Here is a 15,953-nt window from a genome sequence, read left to right on the forward strand (position 1 = left end):
GTGCAACTCAATATTAGACAGGTGTTCCTAATATTTCGTACACTCAGTGTATATTACTTCATTGGGTGGGACGTGTTAATGTTTGGCTTATAGGATTCACTATGTGTATGTGACCTGAAGATTGACAACTATGGTCCAAGACCGCTGTCCTAAAAAGGCTACGTTTACACAGGCAGCCTAATGCTGATCATTTTTCCACTAATTGGTATTTTGACCAATCACATCGGACCTTTTCACAGCAGATATTTTTCAGAGCTGATCTGATTAATCAAAAGACTAATTAGTGAAAAAAATGATCTGAATTGGGCTGCCTGTGTAAGCGCAGCCAAAGAGATTGACAGAAATGGAACACTACTCATTGGATGCAAGGCAGAGTCAACCTCATATGTGGGCCATCGCCCAAACTCTTGCAAACTGCAATGACAAAATGATGACATTGTAGCAATCTTACATTATTATGCATTTCTTAATCACACTTCCTTCAAAACTGCATTCATCCTAGTATTTGCTATGAATAATGTGTTGATAAAAGACAAAATACCAATTTCATGAGGATTTGCATGGCTAAATTGCAATCCATGCATTCCCTTACTGCATGCTACTTAAGGCTATGCATATGACACAGTCATAATTTGTCATAGGACACAAGAGAGACCTAATTAGTGTGTGTGAGAGAGGAGAGAGAGAGAGAGAGAGAGAGAGAGAGAGAGAGAGAGAGTGTGTGTACAGCAAACGAGTACAGCGTTGACTTGGTTTTTGCGTTTTTTATTACACGAGTGGTGTCCAGTTACAGTATAAGTTTGCAACACTGTTTTACTTGCTCTTCCCCTTGATTAGCCCACACGTCTCTGCTTGGGTTTGCATGTTAAGATGCCATTATTTTCAACCTTAGATTACGCTTCACAGTGTAGAATAAATATTTAAAGAGAATGTACGGAAACAATTGCTGTAATTCGGTAATATAACCTACCACCGGCCAGGCACATGCCAGCCAATTCAAAGCTGGTAACGGATAGCATTGCGTAATGGGGGACAGTGATCATACAGTAACATTACAATGTTCTTACCCAGTGTGAAGTATGGGAGAGCGGTGTTGTCGAGATCATCCATAACGGAAATTCTTCCAGGTAGGTCTGTTCTAACGAATAAAAGGAGCCGGGACTCCCCTCCTCCTCCAGCCACGCTCCCCGAGCCAACGCCGGTGAAACTGAACTCATTCTCTCGGAGTACAGGAAGCGTAGAAACGGTAACGGTTTTAACTTCACAATGGCTCTCGTCGTTTTGCTTCTCCCTCTCCTCTTCAAGCATTGCTCCCCCTCTGTTTGCCCGGACTGTAGCGGTCCCTGTCAGCAAGAGCCCCAGGAGGAGGACGACGTGGTGCGATAGTCTCCTTGCCATCCCGATCCCTTTGCGCGGAACTCTAGCTTTGAGTGTGGCTCATAAACTGCTTGTTCGTTTATACTACAGCCACTGCACGCGCACGGTAGTCATGTCTGTCCAGGAGGCGGCAGCACAGGTGTAGTCAGATCTGTAATACTATGAATTTTAACCACATTCAAATGGTCATAAATCCATAAATGCAAGGCTCACTACATGCAATCATACATTATTTAAAAGCCCATTTTATAGAAAATGTTACAAACTGGACTATACACTACTGTCAGAAGTTTATAACAACTACTCATTCAAGGGTTTTTCCTTATTTTTACTATTTTTTACATTGTAGAATAATAGGGAAGACATCAAAACTATGAAATAACACATATGGAATCACGTAGTAACCAAAACAAGTGTTAAACAAATCAAAATATATTTTATATTTGAGATTCTTCAAATAGCCACCTTTTGCCTTGATGACAGCTTTGCACACTCTTGGCATTCTCTCAACCAGCTTCACCTGGAATGATTTTCCAACAGTCTTGAAGGAGTTCCCACATATGCTGAGCTCATCACTCTGCGGTCCGACTCATCCCAAACATCTCAATTTGTTTGAGGTCGGAGGATTGTGGAGGCCAGGTCATCTGATGCAGCACTACATCCCTCTCCTTCTTGATAAAATAGCAATTGCACAGCCTGGATGTGTGTTTGGTCATTGTCCTGTTGAAAAACAAATGATAGTCCCACTAAGCCCAACCCAGATGGGATGGTGTATCGCTGCACCGGTCTAATGTCCATTGCTCGTGTTTCTTGGCCAAAGCAAGTCTCTTCTTCTTATTGGTGTCCTTTAGTTGTGGGTTCTTTGCAGCAATTCGACCATGAAGGCCTGATTCACACAGTCTCTTCTAAACAGTTGATGTTGAGATGTGTCTGTTTCTTGAACTTCATGTCTTAAAGTAATGATGGACTGTCGTTTCTCTTTGCTTATTTAAGCTGTTCTTGCCATAATATGGACTTGGTCTTTTACAAATAAGGCAATCTTCTGTATACCCCCCCCCCCCCCCCCCCCCCCACACACACACACACACCTTGTCACAACACAACTGATTGGCTCAAACGCATTAAGAAGGAAAGAAATTCCACAAATGAACTTTTAACAAGGCACACCTGTTAATTGAAATGACTTCCAGGTGACTACCTCATGAAGCTGGTTGAGAGAATGCCAAGAGTGTGCAAAGCTGTCATCAAGGCAAAGGGTGGCTATTTGAAAAACCTCAAATATAAAATGTATTTTGATTTGTTTAACACTTTTTTGGTTACTACATGATTCCTTATTTGTGTTGATGTCTTCACTATTAGCCTACAATGTAGAAAACAGTAAAAAATAAAGAAAAACACTTGAATGAGTAGGTGTTCTAAAGCTTTTGACCGGAGTGTATGTAGTAACTTACTTTGAAGAGATCGTGATTGGGTCTAAATAGGCGTTTGGCGATTGTAGTCAAAATTCTGTGTAATTGTCTTTAATTGCCATTTCCCAAAAGTCTCACTCTTCCCACATGCAAAAACTTTTTCTCAACTTCAAATATTGTGTGGCTATCCTAATTCTTCAGACTTCTATAAACAGAATTGTTGAGATAACATTTGCTTTGGAAATATGCGCAAAAAAATAAGTTTACTTATATGTTTTTTGTATTTTATGGATAGAACAATGATAAAGTATATGTCCAGTATTTTCTGAAGTTCGGTCCTGGAGTGTCTTAACGCAATGAAACCAAAATAAGAAACATGAGAACATGAGAATGCAATTATATACAAGTCAGTGCCCGTACCTTATTCAATGTGCAGGAGTAAGTAATCAATCTAATCAATAAACATTGTAGCAGCAGCATAGGTTGTGTCTGAGTGGGTAGAGACCTATGGATGGGCATAGAGTCAGTGTAGATCGTGTGTTGGAGAGAGAGAGCAGTAGTTGTTAGCCATTTAACCTTCCTAGCGCAGGCGTTCCGCTAGCTGAACCCCTCGACAACATTCCGCTGAAAAGGCAGCGCGGGAAATTCAAAAATATTTTTTTGAAATATGTACCTTTCACACATTAACAAGTCCAATACAGCAAATGAAAGATAAACATCTTGTTAATCTACCCATCGTGTCCGATTTCAAAAAGGCTTCACAGAGAAAGCACAACATATGATTATGTTAGTTCAGAGCCAAGTCAAAAAAAAAACACAGCCATTTTCCAACCAAAGATAGGAGTCACAAAAAGCAGAAATATAGATAAAATGAATCACTAACCTTTGATGATCTTCATCAGATGACACTCATAGGACATCATGTTACACAATACATGTATGTTTTGTTCGATAATGTGCATATTTATATTCAAAAATCTCAGTTTACATTGGCGCGTTATGTGCAGTAATGTTTTGATTCCAAAACATCCGGTGATTTTACAGATAGCCACAGAAATCCCAGAAATACTCATAATAAACATCGATAACAGATACAAGTGTTATTCGCAGAATTAAAGATAGACTTCTCCTTAATGCAACCGCTGTGTCAGATTTCCAAAAAACTTTACGGAAAAAGCATAATCTGAGTACGGCGCTCAGAGCCCAATCCAGCCAAATCCAGCCAAAGAAATTTCCGCCATGTTGGAGTCAACAGAAGTTAGAAATGACATGATAAATATTCCCTTACCTTTGATGATCTTCATCAGAATGCACTCCCAGGGATCCCAGTTCACCAATAAATGACTGATTTGTTCCATAAAGTCCATAGTTTATGTCCAAATAGCCACTAGTTGTTAGCGTGTTCAGCCCAGTAATCCATCTTCATGAGCACTAGGTCCAGACAAAAACTCTAAAAGTTCCATTACAGGTCGTAGAAACATATCAAACGATGTATGGAATCAATCTTTAGGATGTTTTAATGGAAGTGATGTTTCTCAGCACAGTGTCGGCCAGTGGGCCGCTTGTAGCCTATTTGATTAAACCGCAGCAAGCCGTGTACTTGGTTCCTGCTTTGTCAAAGACAACTCCATCAAATTTAGCTAAAACATCTCTCTTTCCATTTCTCTAATGTTAAAGTTAGTGGCTGCAACAAGATGTTGCAATTCCTCTATTGAAGCCTTCCTCATTTAGTCTACTGACATAAGTTAGCATCTTAGGTAGCTTAGTGACTGGCTACAACTGGAGCGAGGCGTGAGAGTGAGCCGATTTACGGGAGGGGGAAATTAACATTAATTAATTTATTTTTATTAAGTAAACTACATTACCAGTCAAAAGTTTGGACACACCTACTCATTCAAAGGTTTTTCTTTATTTTTACTACTTTCTACATTGTAGAATAATAGTGAAGGCATCAAAACTATGAAATAACATATATGGAATCATGTAGTAACCAAAAAGGTGCTAAACAAATCAAAATATATTTTATATTTGAGATTCAAAGTAGCCACCCTTTGCCTTGATGACAACTTTGCACACTCTTGGCATTCTCTCAACCAGCTTCATGAGGTAGTCACCAGGAATGCATTTCAATTAATAGGTGTGCCTTCTTAAAAGTGAATTTGTGGAATTTCTTTCCTTTTTAATGCGTTTGAGCCAATCAGTTGTTTTGTGACAAGGTAGGGTTGGTATACAGAAGATAGCCCTATTTGGTAAAAGACCAAGTCCATATTATGGCAAGAACAGCTTAAATAAGCAAAGATAAACGACAGTCCATCATTACTTTAACCTGTTTGGGATAGGGGGCAGCATTTTCACTTTTGGATGAATTGGTGCCCATAGTGAACTCCCTCCTACTCTGTCCCAGATGATAATATATGCATATTATTATTACTATTGGATAGAAAACACTCTGAAGTTTCTAAAACTGTTTGAATTATGTCTGTGAGTATAACATAACTCATATGGCAGGCAAACTTCCAAACAGGAAGTGAGAATTCTGAGAAGGGTCAATGTGAAAGTCATCGCCTATTCAATTCCCTGTAATATATGGATCTGTTTGCACTTCCTATGCCTTCCACTAGATGTCAACAGTCAGTAGAACGTGGAATGAAGCCTCTAGTGTGATGTGGGGCCAGATGGGAGCTATTTGAGTCAGTGGTCTGGCAGAACGCTAGTTCCTGGTCATGCGCGCTAGTCATGGAATGGCCATGTGTGCCATTACTTATACAGACATGAAGAAATGCTCCGGTTGGAACGTTATTGGATATATATGATAACAACATCCTGAAGATTGATTCTCTACTTAATTTGACCAGTTTATTCGACCTCGAATATAACTTTTTGAAGTTTTCGTCTGAGTTCGCCTGGACCGGTGCCAGCGTTTGGACATGTGAACTACACATGCTAGCTAAAGTTGCTAATTGGACATAAGTAATGGACATTATCGAACTAAACAACGATTTATTGTGGAACTAGGATTCCTGGCATTGCATTCTGATGAAGATAATCAAAGGTAAGGGAATATTTATGATGTCATTTCATATTTCTGTTGACTCCAACATGGCGGAGAAATGTTGTTAAATCTGAGCGCCGTCTCAGATTATTGCATGGTGTGCTTTTTACAAAAGTTTTTTTTTTTTTATCTGACACAGCGGTTGCATTAAATCTTTAATTATATGTAAAACATGTATCTTTCATCAAAGTTTATGATGAGTATTTCTGTTATTTGACGTGGCTCTGTAATTACTCCTGATATTTTGGAGGCATTTCTGAACATGGCGCCAATGTAAACCGAGATTTGTGGATATAAATATGCACATTATCGAACAAAACATAAATGTATTGTGTAACATGATGTCCTATGAGTGTCATCTGATGAAGACTATCAAAGGTTAGTGATTAAGTTTACCTCTATTTCTGCTTTTGTGTGACTATCTTTGGCTGGATTTGTTTTTGGATTTGGTGGTGATCTAACATAAATATATGTTGTGTTTTCGCTGTAAAACATTTTAAAAATCGGACACGATGGGTAGATTAACAAGATGTTTATCTTTCATTTGCTGTATTGGACTTGTTAATGTGTGAAAGTTACATATTTCAAAAAAATATTTTCCGCCTTCGCCTTTTCAGCGGAATGTTGGGGGGGTTCTGCTAGCCCCTGGGCGAGAAAGGTTAACCCTCCTTACAAGTTTTCTCTCTGAAAAATGTACTTAATTTAATCTGATTGGCATAAGGTTCCATGACTTTATCCACACAGGGCATCTGAACAACAAAATACATTTTGATTTTCATAAAATTTGGGGTTTTTATTTAACTTTTGTACACCTGTGGTGTTCCCGGTCAACAATGTATAAAATTGAGTTCAGGCACATGCCCACTCATCAGATGGACACACTTCCTCTCCCAGACCCCCACATGCATGTGTGTTTGAGCACACGCACGCACGCACGTACACACACACACACACACACACACACACACACATACACACCTCACTCCCCTTCTTGGCTTCCATGGCAACCCCCACAGGAACCTTTCCCCAATAGAATCTTTCCCCCATGGGAACCACACCTGTTGGCATTCTCACAAACTTTTCTCGCAGCTCTGGTATATAAAGCTTTTTTGAGGCTTTGCTCATAATTCATTCTGTGGCAGCACAACAACCAAACGATAGACTGTATGTGAGGCTCTTGATCATATCCTTGATCATGACACTGGTGAGGAGGAGATATTTCTTGTTAAACTTTGGCACGAAGTAGTCTGATAAATAGCACAATATGTTTCATCTGAGTATTTGTTATAGTCAAAATAATCCATACATTATTATTTTTTTACTCAAAAACAAGTTGTATGAGCTCAGGTCAATGAGGCCTATAGGCCATAAATAGCAAATAGAAGTTCAAAACGTGTAATGTTCACAAGAACTTAAGTTGATAAAAAGATCTAAAACAACATTAGGTGATAATATATGTATTATTATGGATTTATAATCAGCTATAATGGGGCGGTCATTTTGGACCGGGAACACAGAATTAATTAACATGAAACGAACACAACAGGAGGGTTAAGACATGGACATGGAACAAGTCGAAAAATGTCAAGACCTTTGAAAGTTTCTTCAAATGCATTTGCAAAAACCATCAAGCGCTATGATGAAACTGGCTCTCATGAGGACCGCCACAGGAAAGGAAGACCCAGAGTTACCTCTGCTGCAGAGGATAAGTTCATTAGAGTTACCAGCCTCAGAAATTGCAGCCCAAATAAATGCTTCACAGAGTTCAAGTAACAGACACATCTCAACATCAACTGTTCAGAGGAGACTGCGTGAATCAGGCCTTCGTGGTCGAATTGCTGCAAAGAAACCGATACTAAAGGACACCAGTAAGAAGAAGAGACTTGCTTGGGCCAAGAAACACGAGCAATGGACATTAGACCGGTGGAAATATGTCCTTTGGTCTGATGAGTCCAAATTTCAGATTGTTGGTTCTAACCGCCGTGTCTTTGTGAGACGCAGAGTAGATGAACGGCTGATCTCCGCATGTGTGGTTCCCAACGTGAAGCATGGAGGAGTGATGGTGTGGGGGTGCTTTGCTAGTGACACGGATTTATTTAGAATTTAATGCACACTTAACCACCACAGCATTCTGCAGCAATACGCCATCGCATCTGGATTGCGCTTAGTGGGAATATTATTTGTTTTTTAACAGGACAATGACACAACACACCTCTAGGCTGTGTAAGGGCTATTTGACCAAGAATGAGAGTGATGGAGTGGTGGATGAGATGACCTGGCCTCCACAATCACCCAACCTCAACCCAATTGAGATGGTTTGGGATGAATTGGACCGCAGAGTGACGGAAAAGCAGCCAACAAGTACTCATATGTGGGAACTCCTTCAAGACTGTTGGAAAAGCAATCCAGGTGAAGCTGTTTGAGAGAATGCCAAGAGTGTGCAAAGCTGTGATCAAGACAAAGGGTGGCTACTTTGAAGAATCTAAAATATATTTTGATTTGTTTAACACTTTTTTGGTTACTACATGTGTTATTTCATAGTTTTGGTGTCTTCACTATTATTCTACAATATAGAAAATTGTAAAAATACACCTTTCGACACCTTGTATGTCAGGACACGGTTACGAACTCGGGTCTCCGGTGTGAGAAACAGTCACTTAGCAAACTGAGCCACTAATAGTCGGATGAACCCAGAACATGAGGCAGACACAGCAGTACTTGAGACGGTGTTTTAATAAAGTAAAAAGGAAAGTTCTTCAGGCAAAAAATATAAATCCACAACGTCAAAAGTAATTCCAAGAGAAAAAGGTATATCCTCCAAGTCACAAGGTAAATCCACAAAGTGGTAAGTACAGCAGGGAAAAAACCTCAAAAGAATAATCAAAAAATAAATGAACGAGAACAAAACCAGAGTACCTCAAGAGAATCCAACAGGAGTAACAAATGTTCACAGCATGGCTGGGGCTTGGTGCTAACATTCAAACACAGAGCAAAGAACTGAGGAAAACTAAGGGTTTAAATATATTCAAGGGAAACGAGGCACAGGTGCAAATAATAACTGGAAACAAGGGAACACAAAAGGGTCAAAAAAGCACAATGGAGGCATCTAGTGACCAAAACCGGAACAATCCTGGCCAAATCCTGACATTGTAGAGTCCATACCCTGACGATTCCATGCCCTGACGAAACGGGGTGCAACTCAACATTGGGAAGGTGGTCCTAATGTTTTGTACTGTACACACAACTAAATTAATAAATAAAAAACCAATTAAAATACAGAATACGAGGTACTGGTGTTTATGTTGACTAATGATTACTCAATGTTTTATGATAAGTTCATCTCTTTGTGGCACTGCTATGATCTTGAATGTTTTCTGTACAGTTCTATATGATCAGTTTCAAGAGACATTGTAGGCCTACTGTACAATGTGCTCCCCTATACTATTTATTGGTCAGTTTGTTAAAACAAACCAGGGACCTACGTCATTTGATATACTGTAAATGGAAAAGCCTTTGGCATAACGAGGGGTACAGAGTAGGCCTACCTCTTCATCAATTGCTACTGTACAAAATGCATGACATTGATGTGGAACTATATATCGTTTCACCATGACAGCTATGGTCAATTGATGAATATGCTCTTTGTCACAAGCAATGATGTTTCACCTCAAACTGAGGGACACTGTGAATCGCAAGAGCCTGACAGCGCAAGTCAACTGAAACAGAGCTTGATGAAGGTCAGGGCATGTAAATGTAATTTTCTCTGCACTGCTGGAGAAAAAATTTACATTTTGACCTCCAAGTGTTTCAAAACAAAAACTATCAAAAATACATTGTTTAATGCCAGGTTTTGAAATATGATATCCAATATGTGTTTCAGCAGTTCCAGGGTACCAAATAATACTGTAAATGCATACTCCTAATTTATGCAGGAATTCTCATAGATTGTGTTGGTATGTCAGTGTCACCCTGACATACTCTATTGTCCCTTTTCCATCAACAGGATGTCTTGCTCCCAGACAGACTAAATAACTTTTTTGCTCCCTTTGAGGACAATACAGTGCCACTGACACGGCCCGCTACCAAAACCTGCGGGCTCTCCTTCACTGCAGCCGAGGTGAGTAAAACATTTAAACGTGTTAACCCTCGCAAGGCTGCAGGCCCAGACGGCATTCCCAGCCGCGTCCTCAGAGCATGCGCAGACCAGCTGGCTGGTGTGTTTAAGGACATATTCAATCAATCCTTATCCCAGTCTGCTGTTCCCACATGCTTCAAGAGTGCCACCATTGTTCCTGTTCCCAAGAAAGCTAAGGTAACTGAGCTAAACGACTACCGCCCCGTAGCACTCACTTCCGTCATCATGAAGTGCTTTGAGAGACTAGTCAAGGACCATATCACCTCCACCCTACCTGACACCCGAGACCCACTCCAATTTGCTTACCGACCCAATAGGTCCACAGACGACGCAATCGCAACCACACTGCACACTGCCCTAACCCATCTGGACAAGAGGAATACCTATGTGAGAATGCTGTTCATCGACTACAGCTCAGCATTTAACACCATAGTACCCTCCAAACTCGTCATCAAGCTCGAGACCTTGGGTCTCGACCCCGCCCTGTGCAACTGGATCCTGGACTTCTTGACGGGCTGCCCCCAGGTGGTGAGGGTAGGTAACAACATCTCCACCCCGCTGATCCTCAACACTGGGGCCCCACAAGAGTGCGTTCTGAGCCCTCTCCTGTACTCCCTGTTCACCCACAACTGCGTGGCCATGCACGCCTCCAACTCAATCATCATGTTTGCTGACGACACTACAGTGGTAGGCTTGATTACCAACAACGACGAGACGGCCTACAGGGAGGAGGTGAGGGCCCTCGGAGTGAGGTGTCAGGAAAATAACCTCACACTCAACGTCAACAAAACAAAGGAGATGATTGTGGACTTCAGGAAACAGCAGAGGGAGTACGCCCCTATCCACATCGACGGGACAGTAGTGGAGAAGGTGGAAAGTTTTAAGTTCCTCGGTGTACACATCACGGACAAACTGAATTGGTCCACCCACACAGACAGCGTTGTGAAGAAGGCGCAGCAGCGCCTCTTCAACCTCAGGAGGCTGAAGAAATTCGGCTTGTTACCAAAAGCACTCACAAACTTCTACAGATGCACAATCGAGAGCATCCTGTCGGGCTGTATCACCGCCTGGTACGGCAACTGCTCCGCCCACAACCGTAAGGCTCTCCAGAGGGTAGTGAGGTCTGCACAACGCATCACCGGGGGCAAACTACCTGCCCTCCAGGACACCTACACCACCCGATGTCACAGGAAGGCCATAAAGATCATCAAGGACAACAACCACCCGAGCCACTGCCTGTTCACCCCGCTATCATCCAGAAGGCGAGGTCAGTACAGGTGCATCAAAGCAGGGACCGAGAGACTGAAAAACAGCTTCTATCTCAAGGCCATCAGACTGTTAAACAGCCACCACTAACATTTAGTGGCCGCTGCCAACATACTGACTCAACTCCAGCCACTTTAATAATGGGAATTGATGGAAATTATGTAAAAATGTATCACTAGCCACTTTAAACAATGCCACCTAATATAATGTTTACATACCCTACATTACTCATCTCATATGTATATGTATATACTGTACTCTATATCATCTACTGCATCTTGCCATCTTTATGTAATACATGTATCACTAGCCACTTTAAACTATGCCACTTTATGTTTACATACCCTACAGTACTCATCTCATATGTATAGACTGTACTCTATACCATCTACTGCATCTTGCCTATGCCGTTCTGTACCATCACTCATTCATATATCTTTATGTACATATTCTTTATCCCTTTACACTTGTGTGTATAAGGTAGTAGTTGTGGAATTGTTAGGTTAGATTACTTGTTGGTTATTACTCCATTGTCGGAACTAGAAGCACAAGCATTTCGCTACACTCGCATTAACATCTGCTAACCATGTGTATGTGACAAATAAAATTTGATTTGATTTGATATGAAAAAGCCTTTTGAGGACTTGATAATTATTTAGTGATGATTTGCTTTTGACAGGCTTTATCTGTGGGAATAAGTCTCCTTTAAGATCAGTACTTTTGAATAAAATTATAAATCTTATACTATGTGCAAGTCTCCACGCCTATTGCCTTTCAACAGCCTGTACAAGCACTCACAAGTTGTCACGCCCTGACCTTAGTATTCTTTGTTTTCTTTATTATTTTGGTTAGGTCAGGGTGTGACATGGGTGATTATATGTTTTTGTACTGTTTAGGGTTTTTGTATGTTTATGGGGTAGGTACCAGTCTAGGGGTTTTGTATGTCTATGGTTGCCTAGATTGGTTCTCAATTAGAGGCAGCTGTTTATCGTTGTCTCTGATAGGGAACCATATTTAGGCAGCCATATTCCTTGAGTATTTCGTGGGTGATTATCTATGTCTATGTTTAGTTGCTTGTGTCAGCACTATGATTATATAGCTTCACGTTCATTTTGTTGTTTTTGTATAGTTCCGTGTTCTTTCTTTATTAAAAGAAGATGCATTCAAATCACGCTGCGCTTTGGTCTCATCGCTATAACGAACGTGGCACAAGTGCACTTTTTTATCAGTGGTTAGTTTTTAAAATAATCTCACAAGAAGATATTATAATAGTCCATGGTAGTTTTATGACAGTAGGGGAGAGTGGGGTAAATTGAGCCATGTTTTACATTCAGCATCACTCCATCAAGGGAAATAAACTGTGTATACAAAACATGCTCTTTCTATAACATAGACTTACCAGGTGAATCTAGGTGAAAGTTGTGATCCCTTATTGATGTCACTTGTTAAATCCACTTCAATCAGTGTAAATGAAGTGAAGGAGAAAGGTTAAAGAAGGTATTTTAAGCCATGAGACAATTTAGACATGGATTGTGTGTGTGTGTGTGTGTGTACCATTCAAAGGGTGAATGGGAAAGATTTGTGTCTTTTTTTCAGTTGGATAAACACTCCAAACTGTTGTGCCCCTGGTTTAGTTTAGTTTAGTTTATTAATTCGACCATTTAAAAAAAACAAGTACACATAAAACTTAAAAGCCATACATGCACATGAATAAAATCATCGAGGATAACACACAAAGTCTGGGACTTATTTCCATTGTGGTCCTCTTGAGACAAGATGGCTATACAAGATCGAACACTGTAACGACCTGGGTGTCGGTGGGGTGTGAAATCAGACGCAGGAACAGCAGAGCTTCAATGCGGTGATATTTAATGCCTAACCGGCAAACCAAAATGTCCAACACGGACTTACTGGGTGTCATAAACACCTGTCTGCTAACACGGGAGACAAACCCAGTACACAATACAAAACCCACTCCCGAAATCCACAGCAACAGACGAACAATCCCGCACAAAGAAGCATACAATCTGGCTGGCTAATAAAGCCACACTAATTGCCAATTACCCCAAACCAGGTGATACAAATAAACACATAAGGAGGGGGAGGAAAAAGAGTCAGTGGCAGCTAGTAGGCCGGTGACGACGACCGCCGAGCGCCACCCGAACGGGAAGGAGAGCCTGCCTCGGTTGAAGTCGTGACAAACACAGTATGGCAGTGAAATAATAAAACAAAAACATAAAAGAAGAACATCTATCTCATCATTCCAGTTACATCATAGGGGTTATTCATATGGGCACAGAGGACATCAAACATATTTTTACTTTATTTTTAAAGCTGTCCAGAGAGGACATTGTTTTTATAGGCAGAGGCAACTCATTCCATTCTGAGGCTCCAGTATACAAGAAAGTACCTTTCCCAGCATTACTCCTGAACCTGTATAAGCACACATCAGCAACACCTGATCTGGTGCTGTGATTGTGTGCATCCCTAACACGAGGAAAGTAATCACTTAAATATATGGGCGCAGGACCATAAATAAAACCAAACCAAACCTAGTCTAATCTGGGACACCCTAGCATCAACAGGCAGCCAGTTTAGTTCCTGAAACAGGCAGCCAGTTTAGTTCCTGAAAGCAGCTCCGGCCTATGTGAGCACATGGACTCACCTTCAAAACTACCCTGATCAACTTATTCTGGGCTATCTGGAGCTTCCCCTTCATAAGTTTAGATCAGCCCCCAAACCAGGAAGTACTAGCATAGTCAAAATGGCATTGAATGAGGGCAGTAGCTAGCACTTTCATGGAGTCCTTATCAAGCAGCTTGGACTTTCTAGTCAAAAACGTAATCCTGGCATTAACCTTCCCTAGCACCTTATTGGCCATGCTCACACCTCCCAAGCTTCCATCAAGGATACATCCCAAGTAGCTAACAGAGGTTTTAGTAGTCAGCACCTCACCCCCTAACTCCACTCTGATTTCAGACAACCTACACAATTTAGGTCTGGATCCAAAACGAATTGCTTCAGTTTTCCCTAAGTGCAGAGATAACTTATTATCTCCAAGCCATTTGCTAATGTTAGTAAGCTCTGTGCTAAGTATGCTCTCCAACATAGTTTTACTTTTGAGAGACACCAGAAGTGTAGAGTCATCCGCATAAAGAAAAAGATGCCAGAACAAGCATCTTTCATATCATTAATATACAATAAAAACAGCAGAGGCCCAAGCACGCTCCCCTGCGGAACGCCACAACTCATTGGTTTTGCCTGAGACAGTGAACCATTAACCTCTACTACTTGCTCCCTTCCTGATAAATATGACTTTACCCAGCCTAGAGGGATACTGCTTAACCCCAGTGCCTCCAGTTTGGAGATTAGGAGACAGTGGTTAACTGTATCAAAGGCCTTCTGTAGGTCAAGCAGTACCATTCCACACATATTTCCCTCATCAATCTCTTTCCTGATGAAGTCAGTCAAGTAAAGTAGACATGAATCAGTGGAGTATGTTTTTCTAAAACCCGACTGAAAATCATACATTAGACCCTGTTTGTTAACATATTCATACATTTGCTCATGTACAATTCTCTCCGGGATCTTTGATGTTACACAGAGGATAGATACAGGCCTATAATTCCCAGGGTCAGACTTTATCCCCTTCTTATACAGAGGTATAACTTTAGCTTGTTTCATGTCCCTGGGAAAGGTGCCTTGTTCAAGAGAGAGATTAACAATATGCGTAATACAAGGGCCAATTTGCTCAGCAGAATCTATTAGAAACCTTGCAGGAATATTATCCAGGCCTGTGGCTTTGGAGCATTTAAGCTCTGCCAGTATACTGACTATTTTGGCTGTTTTTACCTTTGCAAAAGAAAAAGAGTTTGGCTGAACCCCTAACTCTACATAATACTTCTTGACTTGGTTGCTTCCATACAAACCAGAACTGGTGGGCAGCTTGCTAACCAGCTTGTTGGCAACAGAAGTAAACAAATAGTTGAATTCATTGGCAGCCTCTGCCTTTTCATATACCATCTCCCCTTTGATGTTCAGTCCAATACTGTTTAGGTTGTTTTTGGTAGTACTACTACAGCCTAGTTCCTTAAATGATTTCCAAAGCTTTTTAGGGTCATTTTTGTTTTCAATTATTTTCTCAGCAAAGTAACCCCTCTTAGCTTCATCCATCCTGCTCTGTGCTTCATTTCTGTGATGTTTATATAGGACAAAATCATGCTGCTCTTGAGAGTTCTTAAATTTCTTGAAGGCCTTATTCCTTGCTTGGATAGATTCTAGAATCTCATGATTAAACCAAGGGCTAGATCTTTGCTTTACCCTGACCCGTCTAATGGGAGCCATCACATTCACCACATCAAGGAATCTACATTTAAAGGCGGTGACAGGTGACCAGTCACAGGTCACAGGTGACCAGTCAATTTTACGCACTTCCTCCCTAAACTTTTCTACACAGTATTTTTTGAGTCCTCTGATTCTAACGGTTTTGTGACACTTAAATATATCTTTAAAAATCCTCCTTGTGCAAAATGTAATAAAATGATTCCATAGACTATTACTCCACTCTGCAATATTTTACATTTATCAGACACCAATATTAAGTCAATTGTACTTTGCACTGTTTCACATATCCTGGTGGGATCTTTTATAATTTGGGTCAGAGCAAGTGATCTACAAAAGTGCATAAATACATTGTGGGTTGGGCTATTCTTTT

General features: G+C 40.8%; 1 protein-coding gene across 1 annotated transcript in view; it reads right to left on the reverse strand.

The window, feature by feature from the left end:
- Window positions 1-1,445, reverse strand: part of LOC139552308 (astrotactin-2-like) — a 547,772-nt gene extending 546,327 nt beyond the window's left edge. Inside the window, exon 1 of the mRNA XM_071363924.1 lies at window positions 1,068-1,445. Within this exon, the coding sequence (XP_071220025.1) occupies window positions 1,068-1,398 (331 nt within the window). The 5' untranslated portion in view covers window positions 1,399-1,445. The remainder of the gene's footprint in view (window positions 1-1,067) is intronic.
- Between the last annotated feature and the right edge of the window lie 14,508 nt (window positions 1,446-15,953).

The sequence above is a fragment of the Salvelinus alpinus genome, chromosome 24, assembly GCF_045679555.1.
Source record: "Salvelinus alpinus chromosome 24, SLU_Salpinus.1, whole genome shotgun sequence".
Lineage (NCBI taxonomy): Eukaryota > Metazoa > Chordata > Actinopteri > Salmoniformes > Salmonidae > Salvelinus > Salvelinus alpinus.